This window comes from Polistes dominula, unplaced genomic scaffold (genome assembly GCF_049000335.1).
Source record: "Polistes dominula isolate Pdom_NZ unplaced genomic scaffold, Pdom_raw_medaka contig_19, whole genome shotgun sequence".
Lineage (NCBI taxonomy): Eukaryota > Metazoa > Arthropoda > Insecta > Hymenoptera > Vespidae > Polistes > Polistes dominula.
Window position 1 is genome coordinate 4,115,648 of NW_028301058.1, and position 20,618 is coordinate 4,136,265.

General features: G+C 31.5%; 1 protein-coding gene across 2 annotated transcripts; it reads left to right on the top strand.

Moving 5' to 3' along the window:
- Positions 1-565: 565 nt before the first annotated feature.
- LOC107072577 (uncharacterized) lies at positions 566-20,137 on the top strand. Of its 2 annotated transcripts, XM_015332627.2 has the most exons (8): positions 566-726; positions 8,583-8,719; positions 8,813-8,937; positions 9,246-9,385; positions 10,291-10,502; positions 10,698-10,947; positions 11,959-12,203; positions 19,244-20,137. In XM_015332627.2, exons 1-8 carry the CDS (start codon positions 615-617, stop codon positions 19,472-19,474), a joined length of 1,452 nt encoding a protein of 483 aa, XP_015188113.1. In that variant the 5' UTR covers positions 566-614; the 3' UTR covers positions 19,475-20,137. The 2 variants fall into 2 exon arrangements, with proteins under 2 accessions (XP_015188113.1, XP_015188114.2); XM_015332628.2 differs by lacking the exons at positions 10,291-10,502; positions 10,698-10,947 and adding an exon at positions 9,745-9,771.
- The last annotated feature ends 481 nt before the right edge of the window (positions 20,138-20,618 follow it).

A 20,618-nucleotide genomic window follows, 5' to 3' on the forward strand; every position in this document is an offset into this window, starting at 1 on the left:
GGTTTCTGACGAATCTCGTTCGCGCCTACGATATTTCAACGCGGTAACAATTTATAATAACTTATTACACAATTTTCGGGTAAGATAAATACAGGACACAGATTTAAGAATTGGATTTTTTCCAATAATGAAAACGAGTCGAAGTCAAACGAAATATAATTATTCTTATTAATATTAATATTTACGTTAATAACGATATCGTGTTTTATATTTTAAATTTGTTATATATCAAACAATACGTTCATCGTCAAAAATCAGTATATGTTTAAATTCAATTACGTAAAAAGTGAGGAATTTTTTTTTCAAGAGATAAAATATAACAGTTACCGTGTAAAAATATGAGCAATTTAAATAGACTAGGCGGAAAAGAATCGAATTGCCAGTTTGCGGTTCTTTTATTATTATTTTCATATTATTGCTTTACCTTTGAGGAAAATTTTTCATTTCTATTTATATATAATATGTTGAAAATTAATTAGATATCTTGTGAAAAATAATGTTTAATTTTATTAATATGTAAGAGGAAAAATTGAAATTCGCGGTTCCACCTACAGCGCCACATGGCGTTTTAAAACGTAACTATACTGCCTCCCACTCGGATCATCCTAACGGCAATGCGAATGTGCCAATTTGACGCAGTATCAGAAAGATTTCTGTTCGTAGTTCGTCGGTGTCTTCGTCTCGAGGAATTTCTTATTACTACTTCGATTTTCAACATGGCTATCTGTAAGTTAGATCGATTAAATATCTTTTTTATCTTTTTTTTATACAATTCATCGTTATATCAAACGAAATACTTGCAAAATTAATTTTATTTTTTTACTCGAATAATTTTTCATCTCATCTTTTTATTATCTCGATTGCTTTTGTAAGAATCATTTTACGTCTCATAACACCCACATGTGAATAACATTATCAAAATGTTCGCGATAGAGAAAAATTCGAGTTAATAAATAATAATCTAAAGTTGAAAGAAAATTGATCATGCAAAACGAACGTGGATTATAGTTTTCCGCATATATTGCGTAATTAAATATAATGAGCTACAATTACTAACATTCATATAGTTTAGTTTGACAATGAATCATTATGTGCATCGTACGTGCATAACAATAGTGAAACACACTGACATCATGACATAGAAAGTATCTATTCTTTCCTATCTCTATTCTTGTTTGATTCACAGCATTTCAATGAATATTACAAAAATCGAATGATTATAATAATATAATTTATTAAAATATATATAAATATATACTTGATGGCGTTTTATTGCCATTTTGAAATTTTCTCTATTAGTTTTTACCGAATAGATTTATACGATGATAATAGTGAAGATTAGATGATCTATTCAAAATATTTATGATCTACTCAATCTCTTTAGGACTTTGATGTGCAAAAAAACCAGAAAAAAAAAACAAAAAATAAATCGTTCTCAGAAAGAAGCATCTTGTGTACGCGCCTCTAAAAATAGTCTACAGTCATGCCGGTTGCGGCATGGCTATTGTAACGGTTTGACAAGCAAGACACGACATATTTGTAAATATCTATTATACATATTATGTATTTTGCTAGAATTAACTATTGTAATAGAAAGAAAAAGAAAATGCGTGGTTTTTTTTAAATAATATTTTTAAGAGAGACTTCATCCTTAGAAATTAAACTATCGTAAAACTCAACACAACCGAAAAAGAAAGTAGAATTGATGATATTTTAAACTAGGTACGATCGGAAGGTATCTACTATAAATAGAAACGACTCACCCATTGGAATTTTCTCCGACAAGATCGGTTGTCCCAATATTCCTTTCAAAATTTGGGTATTTTATTCGAGGCGTCTTATATAGGGTGTCCCATATAAATTTTTTCACGATTTTTCAAGTACTTGCGATAACTACCATGGTATCTAGTTCGTTGAATTCGTATTAATATGGGCTATAATACTGTAAGGTCAACAATGTAGGGTGCAATTTAAAAAAATAAAGGTAGCCTTAAAAAACATGAAAAAAAAATAATTTTTTAAACTTTTTTTATTGAAATGTATAGTCAATTAAAAAAAGATTAACTTTTGTTTAAAGTATTTTTTTTTTGTCAGGTTATCGTAAATACTTAAAAAATCGTGACAAGAGTTATATGGGACACCCTGTATATATATAGTTATACTATAGTTATATATTTTATTATTATAGTTATATATAATTATATATAGTATTATAGCTATATTTAGTATTATATTATTATAGTTATATATATATATATATATATATATATATATACACTATATATACAGGATGTTCCATATAACTCTTTTTATGATTTTAATATATATAGTTAGATACATATCTATAGTTTCCCTCGTTCAATGTTTTGTGTACCATTCTAATGCTATTGACGAATCGTAAAGATATATAATATTTTATTCATTTTTCTCATACACATACGCGTAGATTTTACATATCGATCGTATTTCATTGAAATTAAGAAAAATGGTATATTGCTAAATATATTTAATTAGGACATTTCGAATTTCTTTGCAACGTATTAAGGAAGTAAAGAGTTCTATGAAAGAAAATGTGTTGCGAGTAGTAAACGAGAGACAGTTGCCATGGGAGGTCAATGGCATCGAGGAGAAGGTACACTGTTCTAAATTGTTTTCCGCGTTACAAGCTGAAAAAATTCAAGTATATGAGTATCTCTTCTTTTTTCTGTTTTTTCTTCTTTTTCTAAAACAAAAAAAAATACCTTTTATCTTTATTTGATAGTGAAAATCGTGTGTGACAAAATTACGATTTATTCTAATGAAATGAAATTTCGATAGGAACGTTTTATATATTCGTGAATAAATCCTACTTTTAACCAGAATTCAATTTTTGCTAATAATATACACAGTAGTCTACTCATGTTTCCTCCAGCAAGTTCTAAAAGACCAACATTATCTGCTAAAAAAAAAACGACTCGATAAATAGTAACGAGTTAGACCTCCTTTTTTTATTAGATACCACACAATTGAAGTAACTCTTGTAACTTTCTTTTTTTCAAAATACAAATTACGTTCTTCTCAAACACATTATCTAGAAAATCTTTATTTCGGTACATCAAAATGAGCAGCTTCGTAATCGTGATTACCGAAATAACGAGATTCATCGTTGCGCAATGACTAATTCGCTCAATTACACTCATTTTCTCGGTGTTATGTTAATTACGAATACAGTACGTCCTACATTATTGGACAAAGCCAATTCGAAGACGTTAATATTTTCCGTGAGTCGTTGCGTCACTTTCGTAGAAAATTTTATTAGCAGCATGTTAATAGTCAAGACAACGATGCGTGTATTCTCGTCTTGTTGTTTATAAAATATTTATCCTTTTTAAATACGCTTAATAAGGTTTTGCAGCTGTTCTGCATCTGTTAAACGACTGATCGAAAACATGTCGCTATCGTAGAATGATTTTTTTTTTACTTAGTAACGAGCACTAACTTTAACGATATTTCCTATATTTTATTTCGATAATTATTAATTTTTATTATACGACGATGAATCACACGTTGTCGTCTTCGTCGTCGTCGTAATAGTAGAAGCGGTTGACCTTCGAGTGTTAACCTAAGATTACAACCAAGAATCCACAATATTGAAAAGAATTTCAAGCATATAGTTAGCCATATTTTTTTCGAATTTAACAATGAGATCCGTTATAATTATAATCACATAAAATATATTAATGCATGCGTTATGGGGACAATAATAGTATTAGGTCGTCGCGAAAATTTCTTCCTTTTTCTTGGTGATAAGTTGCACGATAATGTATGCATAATATTTTTTATGTTATTTTACTAAATAATATCAATTCTACTCTATATTCCTTTTTTCTTTACTGTATATTATTCAATATAAAAAATATTGTGCGCGCAAAATGATTTAAAAAAGAAAAAAAAAAAAGAAACTTTCGGGAACTATCGCGTCAACTATTGATATTTTGATGACCTTTACTTAATACTTTTTAACGCAGAATAAAAAAAGGAATCGAATAGTGTAAAAAAATATATATAAAGTTCTATTTAAAAAAAAGTTTAACTGCATCTAGCGGGTGCATCGATGCATCTTCAAAAAAAGTAAGGTCATAGAAAGTTGACATTTGTTGTGCCATATAACTTTTTCTTTTATGATTTTTTTCTATTGTTACTTAAAAAAAGGTATTACCCGCTTCCGTTCCAAGAATCACCCTGTATAATAAGCAGGTATTTTACAAATTGCCTGGTCATTCTATAGAATAACCGAAAAGTTTCGATTGATTTATAAAATATACTCCAATTGGGTGTATTTAGCTCACGAAGGGGGAGAGAGGGGAAAACATCCGAAGCTATTGTAAATTAAATAAACCATGAAAATTTAAACAATACTCTTCTCCTCGTGCTTTAAATACTTTTAATTTTTAATTTTAGATTGACCAAAACTCTCTGGGCATTCTGTAGAATGTTCTAATCGCATTAACACATACACTGTATTTTATCATAGTTTCTTCGCGTCTCTTAATAATACGATAAGATCTTTGTAGAATTTAGATCATCTACATCCTCTTAAGTGAAGTAATATAGTCTTAAATATGAAATGACATCATCTTATAATGACGTTTACTCACGACTGACATCGACCGACTCGTCGATGACCTCGAATTACCTACTTATTGATTAACTATGAATTAATTTAACGTATATATATATATATATGTAAAAGGTAGAAATGGCTAGAAAAATGTATCCTTTCTTTTATGATGTTGATGAATAACCTTCGTTTGAAAAGTAACTTTCGCAGTATAACTTCTCCATCTACAACATACATATATACATACATACATATTTACATACATATGTATGTATCTAACATAAATATCTGCGTATCTAATATATGCATCACCTTCTCTCATGCAATCTCACCGTTACTCAATGCAAGCTCATACCTTCGATAGGTTTACGAATAATTCTGCAAAGAATGTTTGTTAGAAAATAAAAATTATTTTTAACTTTGCATACAATTAGTCATTAGAAATAATTAGAGATGTGAAAGACGATATATCTTGCGGATTAATCATTCTACGTCAACATCAGAGAGAGTTGAATTACACTATAACATCTATCGTTTTTAAAAACTTCAATCTTCGTTGATCTCAAGGTCTAATATCCTCGAACAATAATAATAGAGGGTGATTCACCAGCTCTTGCCACCTAAATTCATATCATTGGATTTGTCTTGACAACTACTATCCGAAAATAAGTATTACAATATATAATAACATTGTATTTAACAAAACAACGTTGACCAATAAATCTCGAAAATGACTCAACCTAGTAAAAAAGTAATTGTCATATTGTCTAATGTCATATTGTAGTCCTGAATTTTTCATGCAACTTTTTCCTTCTCCATTTTTCTGCTACTATCATACTTTCGAAGCTATTTAAGTGGAAAAAGCTGGTGAATCACCATGTATATCATCGAGCAGAATTGTTGATTATTGCTTAAATTTTAAGCAATAATCTTTTAATCATTGTACACGAAGAGGATGTATTTAAACGAAAATAGCCATTGATTTCATTCTTAGCTACGCGTGTTGTTAAATATTAAAATCGAACGAAACGAATCAATTTACGAGCATGATGGGTTTCCGTGATTACAATTTTCAATGAGTTGAAGGAACATTCATCGTCGCTGTTGTGAAGTGTTAAATTTTCGAACGAATCGTTCCTACTAATCGTTATATGTTTACGGACCAAGATAGAACGTTTTTATTATTTTGTTTCCTTATACATTCAACGAGTTTTACGCAATATTTTGCTTGGAAAAGGAAAAAAATACATAAATATAAGTTAAGCAAGGAAAATATTTTAATTTCTTTTTCAAAGGTTACACGGCTCATTACAAAATTTCAAAATCTTTTGACATTTTAACACTAGTAAGACTGAAACTTTGTATATACCTATATTGCCCAAAGCAATCAAAATGTTTGCATTGTGAAAGAATACCTAATGTGTAAAAAAAATTTATTTAAAATTAATTTTAAATATTTTTTTTATATTATTTACAGTTATAAAACAGGTTATTTATAAATATTAACAATAAAAAAAATTTATTTTACTTGGAAAAAAAGTAATTCATGCATTATTCTTTGTACATTTTATGTAAATAAAAGTGGAAATCTTTTTATGTGTTATCTTCCGCAAACATACTTTTGACATTTTTCACATATATTATTTGTTTTGTTGTTATGACAAAGTTGTACTTGACAAATTTTGCGTTTGTTAGAGTGGGTTGCATTTGATGATATTGCAGCTCTGTATTCGGTAGAAAGCTGTTCTGCTAATTGAAACAAGAACTCTTTTCGTTGTATTTGTATTCCTATCGTTTCTTTGTAAATGATTCAAGCATTTATAGTAGCCAAATCTAAAATATTGAAAAATATTTGGAGGGTTCATCTACGAGAACTAGCTTTTACTATATGTTTTCTGGTCAATTGCTCCGCCATATCAACTTCAAATTTTGTGCTGTTATAAAATTGAATAGATTCTGATAACATTTGTTTATTACTTTTATCAATTTTCACAAATTTATGCTTAGAACTTAGAACAACTACTCTTTTATTTGGTTTGCTTTTGTATATTGTAAGAACAAAATTCTCTGATTTATACAACAGAGTAGAAAAACGAGGCATGTTATCCTTCGTTTGTTTGGCTGCTTTTGGTAGTTCTCTTTTATTTTCTCTAATAGTTCCAACTAGAGTTGTTTTTTTGGCCAATAATTTTGTCACGAGTGACATGCTAGTGAAAAAGTTATCGGTCGTAATATTTTTTCCACAGCTTGTATATAGCTCGACAAATTTTAGAACAACTTGTTCACTCAGAAGCATTGACGATGGTCGTTGTTCATCTTTCCCCAAATAGAGAAAATCATTCAAAACATATTTGCTGCTAACATCTGATGCAAGCCAGAATTTGAATCCTGTTGGGTTTATTAGGCATATACTGTGTAAATCTGCACTTGGCTTTTGAAGGAAGTAATTGCTCGTTAACTGTTATATTTTGCCCTGGTTGATAGCAAGCTTGATTGTTTTCAATTAACTTATCCCATATTTCCGAAACCAAGGCAAATTTATTTGTTTGTAGGCGCCTACTTCTTTCGGTTTTTTTTGTCAAAACGAATAAATCGTAGGATTTGCTTGAACTTTTTTCTAGCCATAGTTTTTCTAAGAAATTCACTTTGCTGACCATAAATCACTCAATTTAATAATAAGAATCATTTGATTATTTTAAATTTCCCAAGCAGTCAAAACGACTGCTTTTCAACAATATAGGTATAACACATATATTTATCGGAAATGAAGGGGGGGGAGGAAACTACAATTATTAATAAACGCATTTATATGTTGTACAAAAAGTCAACACAATTCTAAAAAATTGTATCATTATATGCATAATTTTTTTTCTAATTAAAACTAAAAATAACAGTCAAAATGACTTCTTTGGGCAATCTAGTGTTAACGATTTCTGTAAAATCAACTCTTTAGAATCCGAACAAGGGAAATATTTTCAAATGATATTATTAACGTGATATTTTTTTGTTAACGAAAAGAAACAATTATTTAAATTATCTGAAAAAATCTGGTATATAATAACTTGTCTATGAAACTTAATCGGAGCACGAGATAACACTAACGATTATAGCTTAAAAATTGTAGCTTAAAAAAATGTTGCAGAAGTAAATAATGCGTTCTTCAATCAACGAACTTTTTTTAACTGTACATCCATGAAAAATCATATTTATTCCATTTACGAAATATTCTTTTTCGCGATTATCGTCAGCTACATTATTGATTAAAGTGTCCTACACATGTCCTACTTTCTTAATCACGTTACTACGTGCAATAGACTAACTGGCGTCAGGATGTCTCGACGTGTTCCCGTCCCGTTCCCGTCCTTCCTGTCCCGTTCCGTCTCGTTTCGTCACACCTATTTTCGACTTTCCCTCCATGCCTCCCCCCCCCCCGTAAATATATATCCGAGAAAATAGATATGAGCATATTTTGTTATAATTCATAGCAATAACTTATCTTTTTTTTTTATATCAAACTAGATTTAACGATTATTTAACTATAATCGATTAATACAATATTGCGAATTCATAGTTGGCAATATTAACACTTATCGGTCGTCAAGTTTTTATATTGATGATTCTCACTAACATAAGTTATAAGTGGTTCAGATAAATATTATTCAACACACAAACAAATAAAATTATTCAGTATTATAGAAACAACTTATTATTTTTTAGAAATTATTTATTTTTGTTGAAGGAGTACAAAAAATATATAAAATTATTAATTATTTAATTATTAATAACATATTTTTATTATTTGCAAGTCACTTCCTACGTGATTTACGACCGATAAGAGTTAAAATATTGACAGACTTGAGAACCGATCATTCAAAACTTTTACTTTCATTATTCTATAAAGTTTTACATTGTGTATGTTCGTTACGATATTATATTAATTCCGTTTGTGTGTTTCTAATTAACAATTTCATTAATTTTACAGCACTTTCAACGGAAGATAAATTGGAGTATAACTTCTATCCGGTAACTAGCGGACAAGTTCAATTTCGAGTTAAAGCAGCTAATGATGCCCACATCGCGCTTACTACCGGTCCCCATGAGGGTGAACCCATGTATGAGGTCAGTAATTGTCTGTTTAAAGTTATTTTGATAATTTTGATCGAAAAATAAACAAAAAATATTTGGAAATATTTACTGTATCATTGGTATCAGGTTTTCATTGGTGGCTGGAACAACACGAAATCCGTTATTCGTAAGAACAGAGCTAAACCGGAAGTTGCAGAGGCAGAAACTCCAGAAATCTTGACAAGTAATGATTTTCGTGGATTTTGGATTAGGTACGATTAATTATAACTCTTTAAAATAATTAATTGGGGCAAGAGTTTTCTTCATATTTTTTTGGTAGATTCTTTTAGAAGCTCATAAATCTGATAATATTTATATAACGAAGAAGCTTTTTCCCCAAGCCAATAGAACTTTGGATACATAATTTATGATGTAAGATAAGTAAATGCAGCCAGATATACATATATTGCTAAGATTACATTATTGTTATTTATAACAATATAAATATATATATATATATATATATATATATATATATATATATATATATATATATATATATAATATAAATCATATTTAGATGGCATGAAGGCGAAATCACAGTTGGTAAGGAAGGTGAACCGAGCTCGTTCTTATCCTATCATGATCCCGAACCATTCGGTATAGGATATTTTGGTGTTTGCACTGGTTGGGGAGCCTCCGGAGAATGGTTGATCGAAGGTAAATCTTTGAAATTTGCTTTGGTGCTTGGGATTTGTAAATTAGTTTAGGGCTGTGCGTTATATTATTAAAAAAGGGACAATATATTTCATGTTTCTTGATTATCTCGTAGAATATAGAACGTAGAAATTAGAGCATAAATCTTATGTTGCCCTTCATTATTTAAACGCAATGCTATTATTTATAGAAAATAAATTTTTTAAGCTATGATCGAAGAGGGTAAAATCGTGTATATATTTAAAATAGAATGTAAAGAAAGTACGAAATAATATTCGACAGATTGAACGTGTATATATTTAATTTTTGGTACTTTTTCCAATTTCGGACGGGACTTATCTAACTCACCATGATCTTCATAGCCAGATGCATCGGGGATAACCGTGGTTGTACGTAATGTATAATACAGGAGAACCATTAGGCAAGGCTTGTTGATCATGTAGTTTTTGTAGCTGTACGCCTGTAACCGTACCTGAAGCCGTACATGCATATGGTCATTTTTTTCTTGGTAGATTATGCTTTGAGAATGCTCCTTTATTTTCATGCATATATTATATTTATGTATATGTATGTCATCCTTAAGCACGAAAATTTTGCACCGCCTATAAACAACTCATCGCGTTTTTCTTTATAACGACAATGCACATTTAAAAAAAACGGTCAGATATTTTCAATCAACGAACAAAGTTCAGTCCTCCAATCATTCAATGTTATAATTAAAACATGTTCTTTTTTTAAATATATAATAGTATAGATATACATATAATAATAGGAATATTTTTTATTTATCTTATTTTAAAGGAAAAGAAAGTACTTACAAATTACGAAAAACTACGTTTAACGCTTAAGTTGATCTATTATAATATCAAAATAATTTCATGTATCTAATGTATTCGTATATATGCAAGGACGCATACCTTTGAAAACAAAAGATGAGCTCGTCTACAAATACCACGCGGTGCGAGCCGGAGCTGTGTTCATCGAAGTCAAGGCCCAAAGCAACGCGCACGTTGCTTTGACCGATGCAAAGGAAGAAACGAGTCCGATGTACGAGTGCATGCTGGGGGGATGGGAAAATACTGCGTCGGTCATCAGATACGATCGTAAAAAGCCTGACAAGGTTCGAAAATTTTGTTCAAATTTTTTTTTCTTTCCAAAACCTGACTTTTGCGTAACGATCGATCAATAGCGTCAGGTTTCTTGTTCGCGTTTTGTCATGTCGCGTATCGTATAGTATCATATCGTGTCGTGTCGTGTCGTGTCGTGTCCTGTCGTGTCGCGTCGTGTTTATAACGCGTTGATTTTGGGGCAATAGGTACGCATGGACACTCCAAACCTCCTGAACCAGAACGATTTTAAGAGATTTTCTATCTCTTGGCTTGATGGACGCATAACGGTCAAATCCGGCGATCAACGCGGACCCGTAATCATGGAGTGGCTAGATCCAAATCCGATTGGCGTCAGTTACATTGGCGTACGCACCGGTTGGGGTGCTAAAGGAGTTTGGAAACTTCGTTTCGCACCTAACTTGGCGTATCCTTCCTCCGTCGGTTCCCCTCAAAAAAGTAATCTCTCTTTCTTTTGTATTTTTTATTATTTTTCTATTGTTATTCATTTTCTTTTTTATATTACTCGAGATCATTGTCAGAGCTTATAATTAGATTTACAAGATTTAAATAAAATTTTTGTTCCTTTTGACATTATTATTTTCTACTAGTTAGTCAGGGCTAACGAGCACTGACGGATCTCGGGTTCGTTGAATAAAGAAATCGTCTTTTCGCTTGGGTGAGAATACACGCAGTTTCTCGTAGAGAAATACGCATGCCTCTTAGAGAGACGCGCATGTCTCTTAAAGTTCATCTTTCATAATACAATACGGATACACATTTTTGATACTCATTGTGTGTCTTATGTCAAAGTATCGGTAATTCTCGCTACCGGAAGTTCGATCTAATAACTGAAATAAAACATCATACCTATGGATAGTTGGTCTTATATTTCTCTTTTTTCATATGTATATTTGGGTATATTTATATACTTAGGTATATGTATATGTATATGTATGTATATATGTATACGTATATGTTATTCACATATTTTTATAAGTACGCACATTAAGTTTGTCTTCTTTCTGCACGTTGTATATACGTTACCTTTAGTGCTTCTTGGTGATTGGCTGAGCTATCTAGTTTATTTTTTTAATTTTATGCCCAATCCTGCATGTCGCATAGAGAAGAAGTGTCTTTATTCGTTCGATTGATTGCATTCGGCAGAATATCGTAACACGGACAACTGACCAGAATTCACAAGGAATCGAACTATTTCAATTATTTCAATTAATATTTCTTTTTCTTTTTTTAAATAACAATACATATACATTATAATAACAATAATAACTCTATTATTAATATCATTATTATAACAAAAATTTCATCATTGACAAGTTTATTTTGGTGTTTTATGTATACGAAAAGTATGTGTGGATTTTTTAATGAAAAAATTTTTTTTATTTAATAATTCAACAAAGTTATTAGGATCGATAACTAAGGAGTAATAATAAATTAAATTTATTGTAGATCCAAATGTTGCACCTTCCGCGCCATTACAAGTCCAAGGACTCGATACCGGAAGTCAATGCTGGTGTGATGCAGCAGGTGGCATGGTCCCACCAGGTGCAGTCGAAGGAGGAAGGGACGACGAACCTTTGTTCGTAGGTAGAGCTCATCATGAAGGTGCTCTCTTACCTGGCAAGGTGAAACCTAGTCATAGCGTCTGCTACGTTCCTTGGGGCGGCGCTGAACATGGCAAAACGGATTATCAGGTGCTTTTATCGATGAAATCATATAACATTAAAAAATTGGCTCCACTATTAAATATTTTCAAAATAATCATTTTCAACGTACAAATAGATTTTTATCGAAGTGAAACTTCTTTTGGGAAGGTTTTGAAGGGTGAACTTTATATTAATGGTGGGAGAGAAATAGGTACATGAGGTATTCTATTATTGCTGTGATGTCCTTTGATTTCTTTTGTGCTGCTCATTTTAATTTTCTAGCCTCTTTAATTTCCCATTGTGCTCTTATGTTGGCTATGGATATTCATTGAAAATATAACTTTTCAACTAATAGCAGCACACTTGGGACAATTTCAAGTTTTAATAATTGCATAATATATACATTTTACATTAATATAGTGTATTTATGCATGTATTTATAGTGTGTAGATGCAATTTTAAAAATTTTTGCCTCACTATAATGTACTTTGGGAGCTAGAGACCAAATTACAGCGTTCAGACTTTCATTGATATCTTGGATATATTCTTTCAAACAACGTTCTAATAAATCGGTATCAGTTAATCTATCGTACATCGGTTTAATTACTTCTTGGACAATTACAGGAATTGAATTTTTATATTTTTAAGAATCCAAAGTTCTAGAAGCTTTTGCTTTTTGATACGAATACCAGGTATCATTGCCGGCCGGGCACTTGCCATGTTGTGAATTTTCATCAGTAGATATCTTATTGTAATAAGTTGACCATATCGCATCTTTCATGGTTTTAAATGACGTATTTATACTTATTCTAACATCTATTATTATTATTATTATTAATTGGCATTAGGAACTCGATAGTTTATTGCCGCAAATACCAAATCCAGCCAGTGTTCCCGTCCCTGAGCGCGATCCCTTTATTCGCGGTCTTCGTAGCCTGTTTCTTTAAGATCCCTTCTAATATTGTCCTCTCTTCTACGTCTTTGTCTACCTAGTGGTCTTTCCCCGTTAAATATAAATATAATAAAAATAATAAAAAAATATATATATTTATATATAATTAAAAAAAAGTATTTTATGCGCCGTTCGATCCTCCCCCATGTGCGCCACGTGATCAGCCTATCTTAACACTTTGCCGTCCGCACGATTCGTAAATGTTTATTCGCTTGGCGCCGGCAGCGCTAACTCGGATCACTTGACTTGTCGCCGGCCGTTCTTGAAATTATCGGGAGATTATAAATTGTTAAGTTTTACTAATCTCATCGTTAGTTCTCATAAGTTCTCAACCCTGTTCCCCTAATTTCATGAAATTTCGAAGATATACATATGTAAATAGATACAAAATTTGTTTCTTTTATATATTTGTTTTTTTGCATTTTCTTTGGTACTTAGTATTTCTCTTTCGTATGGTACGCAGCAAAACAGTCTCCAAGATGTAAGGCAACTCCACAAGACTTGCACATTAAGTTTGTTATTTTTCTTTTTCTGTTTTTGGAACATACATGGCAGTTTCTTCGTTTTCGTTTATTGGTTTCGCCAGACAAGACGTCTGAGCATTCGTCGTAAATATTTGTATCGTCTCTTTCGTCTGCCATAATAAAAGGGCACAAAAATTTATACAAATAAAAAACTTGATGACTTGTGTAACTTATTGTTACCGAAACAAAGCACTAGCAGAAAGCAAAAGTTCCTAAAGTGCTGTCGCCGCCAACTAAGCGATTCTATGCACACAACACCAATGTGGCGTCGCCGGCTGTTGGCCGCTAGTTTGCACTCGACACCACTGTGGTGTAACTGGCCGTTGACCGCTAGTTTGTACACATCACCACTGTGGTGTCGTCGGACGGCATAGTGTTAATCGACGCGATTGTACGATGTTAATAATGTCCGAAGTTAATAATCACCGAAGATTGTACGAAGAACTTTATTTTCGAAAACCCTAAATTTCTTTTCGTCCCGTAACATAAGTAACCACGTTTCACTACCATAAAGGACTACCAGTAGGGTGATTGTCCTGTATATCCCAATTTTTAAACGCCTAGACAGCAACCGCGAGCTGAGTAATTTATTGACTGAATAAAAGCATGCATTGCATAAATTGATTTTTTTCTTAAGTTATTCGTTAATTTCGTTCCTCTGGTTTATGATCGATCCTAAATATACCTAAAGTTGCTGACCCGTTCAAAAATTTTATCCCGGATGACCAAAGTTTTAGTTGTAGGCACATTCTGAAATCTCTCAGCGATCATATATTTGGTTTTTTCCACGCTTATTTGTAGCTCCAGATCTTTTGTATTATCTATTAATATTTTTGCGTTATTAATTAACAACTCTATATTGTCCCCTAGCAAAGCAATATCGTCCGCATATGTCAACAGTTGCGTTGTCCCGTTTAACTGCAGACCATTTTTACTTTTCTGCAGTTCTTTGACAGCAAATTCCAGTACTAAATTGAACAAAAGAGGTGACAATGCGTCCCCTGTTTTAAGACGCTCTGCATACTAAAAGTTTTCGACATTTGATTACCTGTTCCCACTTTAATCCTAGTTTTCGTTAAGGAAACTTGAGCTATGTCGACCAGGTTTTTTGGTATCCTCTGTCGTATTAGTATTTCGAGCATTCTTTCTCGTTTTACCGAGTCGTACGCTTTTTGAAAATCGATGTAAAGTTGGTGTATCTGATGATTAAATTCCCATTTTTTTCTCTAAGATCTGCCGAATCGTAAAGATCTGGTCTGTAGTCGATTTATTTCTCCTAAAACCGCACTGGTAATCCCTCACTATCTCGTCCGCATACTGTACTACCCTCGCTAGTACTCTACCACCTATACCAGCATTATCTTTTTTTATTTTATGTAATTGCGTACTCATTCCCTTTTATACGCTTTGCACAATAAATTTTCAAACACACACTCATACTAAGAGATCACCAAAAGCGATAAAGGTGCTACATTTACTTTTCCGATCGTCTTTTCTCGCTATGCTCTTCCGACTGAAACTCTTATAGACGGAGAGCTGGCTACATAAAAATGCATTTATTCGCTTCAAGATTCATTTCTATTGAAAAAAGTACCTTTGGTATAGTTGAACATAAATCTGCAAGTCTGCCATCGCAAAACTGGGGCCTAAAGCGGGGGAGTACAATTAAAAACGTGAAATTTAGGTGTGAAAAAAATGATAAGCTTCAAGGATTCTAATTATGGAAAATGCTTGTATTTATATTAAGGAATCGCGAAAAAATATTGGCAGACAGTTTGCTCGGGGTTAAAGTGCCGGCAGAGCGCGCCAAAGGGGTGTAAAAATTACTTAAAAAAAATCACAAGGTCATGAACAAAAACTTTTTTATTTTATTATTTAAAGATTAAGAAAACAATTTACTAAATGGCAGACAAAAATTGTGGGGCTAAAGCCTTGGCAGACGGCTTGAAAAAGCGCGCTATAATAGAAGATTTGTAATCGCGCTCAACGCGCTTGATATTTAATTATGGAATAAATATGTGATGGAAATGGCTTTGGAGGATGCGTAAGGTATACACTTAATTAATGATAACTATTAACATACTTTAATATATAAAACAGCAGTGAGTTACATTTGAACGTCTTTACTAATCGAGCGTTGGCGACGGACTAACTAGTCGAAACAAAAAGAAAGCAGGTCGAATACAAGAACAATACGCCAAGCTTCATTGTCCATCGATATACATATCGAACCTTATCTCCTGAACAGAACACGCGGGAAATTATAAATGCAAGCACTCTGAGATCTATTTCCAACAATATGAAATTATTATACTGTGAATATATTGTTAGAAAGACAAAAAATGACACTATGTTATATATATTCATATCTTTAATAATCGAATACTGCAAAAATATTAACAGATGCTACTCAATTTCGCTGGCAGTGTCTGACTCAGATGGAAAATTATCTTCGCTTTTATATATAGAATCTTCCTCAGATTCGATTCCTGCATCATCGCCTGAAATATAGTAGGATTTTTACACATTGAAGTAAAAAGAAATTTTATATATTCTATGATAAAGTATTTTATCTTCAATAATTTCAGTATCAAGTACATCTTTTACTGTACTGGGCAGCTGCGGTCCGTCAAACCAGTTGAATTTATATTTGTCTTCAGATATTAACCATCCACAATTCTCTGGTTTTAAAATTGACGGTATTTTTTTGTAAGCATTTTTCCATATTGTGGCAATATATTTTGTTCTTAATAAATGCTGCGTCAATTCAGCCTGGCTGGGCGGTAAAGTCGAAGCATCAAAATTCTGTAATTTTTTTTCTGGAATGGTTCGTCTAAGTCGTTTACTTTATAAGTTTTTAAAAATAATGCGAATCGGGCACTATTTACAGAATTCATAGACTTAAAACTATATAAATTGCAAACAAATTTCTCGAGCACCTAAATACGCTATTTTCGTCACAGTCTTCAGAGCCTATTTGATTAAAAGCTTGTTGAAACTCTTCGTTCTTTCTGAGTATCTGTAAAGGGCGTTGCTTTCCCTTCCTGAATAATGCAGGATTAAAATCGCAGCCAGTTAAGGCATGAAATACTGGCAATGATTGACAGAATAAATCACCTAACGTTTCATACAACGCTGAAACGTCAATGATTCTCTGTTTATTCCAAACTCCTGTTTGTATATAAACTTTGCTACCTTGTCGAACATTAATGATATTAGCTAACATTATAATTAAAATGTCTGTATCGGAGGATTTTATTACAATATTTGCTGTTGATTCAATATTGCACGCGTGGTATACAATTTTTTTATCTGCTTCTTCATGCAAATCGAGCGTAAAATTATCATTAATTGAAAATAAAATGCTCTCTTTTTGAATTTCATATTGATAGCATTTATCAAAATTAAGTAGCACTTTTTTATTTCCTAAAAACGGAATCATTTCTTGCTGTTTCCAGTGATTTAATAAAAAATTCACTAATGCTTCTTTAAAATAACTATTTCTCAGCTCTTTATTGAAATCGGCTGGTCTTGCTTGCTCTGGCCCAGAAATTGCGTACATGCAATTACCAGAGAAACCTCCTCGCTGTGACCTTTCATAGTCTTTGATAGAAGGTGACCAATATCTATCAAAAATTATGTGTATTTCTTGGGCTTTGTCGTTAGTCACCATTTGCAGTATTTTTTTCGAAACACTGCCAAATGTCTTTGGAAAGTCCTTAATACAATGGATAAAAAAATCCATCTATTAAACAAATATCGGTATAAATCGTAGCCTTACTTTGAACATCTCTTTCCAAACATTTGAATAGAGCAGATTTATCTGTTTTATAAATAGATCCATTCAAGTGACACATAGACATTGGAACGGGTGTTAGAGGGTATGATAGAATTTTTTCAACATAAGTGTTTTCACTCATCGATATAGCTAGCATACGTCCGAATAAGTCACGCTGCAATCGTACCTCTTGAACTTTATTATTCACCCTCACTAATCTCTTCTCAGTTGCAGCAGCAAAATTGAGTATTTTATTTTGCTTTATTGTCATTGTCAACATATGTGTTAGGTGGTTAGGTACATAGAGTTTTAAGTGTAGCAGATGTAGACGAAAAATTAGTATTCAGTCCTTTTCTTTATATCTTATTTTTTGGAAAGGAAAACTCTATTCAAAGATTAGAAAGGCCATAAAACCATAAACAAACCTTAGGATTATCGGGATATATTGGTGCAATAAAAACCCTTTGTGCAGTGTCGGTATCCTTTGAAGAACTTCGGATTCCTATGTAAACATATGCGATATACCATAAAAATAGATAGCATTCCATTTTTATTGCTTGAATTTGGAAAATTGTTGTTTTTTCAACTATTCCACCCAGAGATCATACCGGTGACCTTTATTATATATGGTAATAGAATTATAATAAATAAATCCTACAATTATCTTACTCTTGAAATTGTGCATTCGTCTCATTCTCTCGAAACTTAGATTTTTGAAAGTTTCACTTCTAACACGTGTGATCTGCAAACATCTTTTTTATTTTATAATAGGTGCCCATTTTCACTTTAAAAATTTTGTGACCCATTTTTCGGCTTTCAATTTTACAAGCCGAAGAAGCCGAATATTATCGAATGTTTATTTATTGTTTAAATAAAACTTGATTTATACAACAATTAAAAGATAGATTAATCTATCAGTAAAATACCTTGTAGAAAGATTTTTTAGAAACCTTTTTGAAAGGTTTAAAGCTTTTCAAGAAATGTTTTAGAAAGTTTTTAGAAAGTTTTTATGTTATGTGGGCTATTATAGCGTCTGCCAAGGCTATAGCCCCAAAATTTTTGCCTGCCATTTAGTAACTTGTTTTCTTAATCTTTAAATAATAAAATGAAAAAGTTTTTGTTCATGACCTTGTGATTTTTTTTAAAGTAATTTTTACACCCCTTTGGCGCGCTCTGCCGGCACTTTAACCCCGAGCAAACTGTCTGCCAATATTTTTTCGCGATTCCTTAATATAAATACAAGCATTTTCCATAATTAGAATCCTTGAAGCTTATCATTTTTTTCACACCTAAATTTCACGTTTTTAATTGTACTCCCCCGCTTTAGGCCCCAGTTTTGCGATGGCAGACTTGCAGATTTATGTTCAGCTATACCAAAGGTACCTTTTTCAATAGAAATAAATCTTAAAGCGGATAAATGCATTTTTATGTAGCCAGCTCTTAGACCATTACGATGACAAGGTAAACTTAAAATTGCTAATCTTAAGTAATACTTTGAATGTTTGTATGCTTAATCGCTTAAAATACTCTTAAAAGTTTAAATAATTTATTAAGTAAAAAAAAATGAAATTTTGAAAATTTTAGGGTAACGTAATCCCTTAAGAAGTTTCACTTTAGTCACGTGTCAAATCCACGAGCTTTTTTTTGTTATAATATATATATGCATATTACATATATACAATATTATGTAATATGTAAATATGTAGTATGTAGTATACATATTTGACACTTACGTCATCTTCAACTGTTTCGTCAAACTAAAAAGAAGAATATTTTCAATTGATTGAAAGATCAAACGTTGAAACAAAGAATTAATAGAAATGAATTATTATAGGTACTTTGTGGTTGCCATCCGTCCTGGGTATCGGTGAGCGGCGGTAACATTCCAGCTAATGCGATTCCTGCTGGAGAAACGGAAGATGGCGAACCTTTGTTCGTTGGTCGTGTACATCACGAAGGCACTTTAACTATCGGCAAGGTGCAAGCATCTCACGGTGTTTGTTACATACCTTTCGGAGGCGCCGAGGTCGGCTTCCCTGATTATGAGATCATGATTTCTCAATAATCATTATTTCATACAGTCTAAAAGCTCTAATCTATGTGCTCGATCTATCGACAAGTTTTCTCGATCATATTTTCTTTATCTTACTTTCTTATTCCTATGTGTGTTATATTTACTACATACTACTATATGGTCACTAAATAATTACAAAACAATATTCTTTAACATGTTCATTTTTCTTCTTTTTCTGTAAACAAACAAATTTATTGGAGGAAAAATAATCTCAATACATTGTAAGTCATTCGTCATATAAATTTCAAATGTTTAATATAAGTTTGAATGTTTTTATTTCAAAGAGCAGCATTTATTTGGTCAATGAACAAAATAAAAGTAAACGATATAAATTATATAAATGATAGAGCTTTCGCATTCAAATTAAAGCATCAACGTAAACATTATAGAAGGAGCAAATCAATGGCGATATGCTTATAACTAACTATAAGCTATATATTTTAATATAACCACGTTGTTGTTAATCTTCATCGGAGGATTTGCTAATAAACTATTGTCTTCTTAACAAAAATTAAGATATAAATTAAGGATTATTTTTGTTTATTGCCGGCAATATAATTTTCTAATGCACGCATATGGTGCATTTCTAATGTACGATGAAATAAATATTTTCAGATGTTGTATCGTTATACAATAAAATGCATAAAATATAAATGAATTGTTTGTCATATACCTTTGGATACTTTTTACCGAACGAATATTTGCCTGCAAGTACAAATAAAGATTTTTCTATATATACGTACAGTATAATTCATAGTTTTTATATGTGTATGTATCAAAATGTCAATAAGTGGATAGCTGCTTGAAAGCGTTTATGCATAGGTGTTCCATAGTCGAACAAATGTTAACACTAGATTTATGAATGTTTTGTTCTCTATTTTTTTAAAACTCACAAACATTACTTGAATGAAGAAGAAGGTAGAAAAAAGGAAAATTAATATTATATTATTATAATAATTTATAATATTAATTATTATATATTATTGTATAATATATAATTAATATTATAATAATACGGCATTAAAAATCAACATTTATTTCTGAAGAATAATATTTAGCTAAAAAAAAAATTATATTACAAAAAATCTGAAAATCCGGCGAAGAAAATCTTTGTTAACCTAGTCAAAACTTTTTT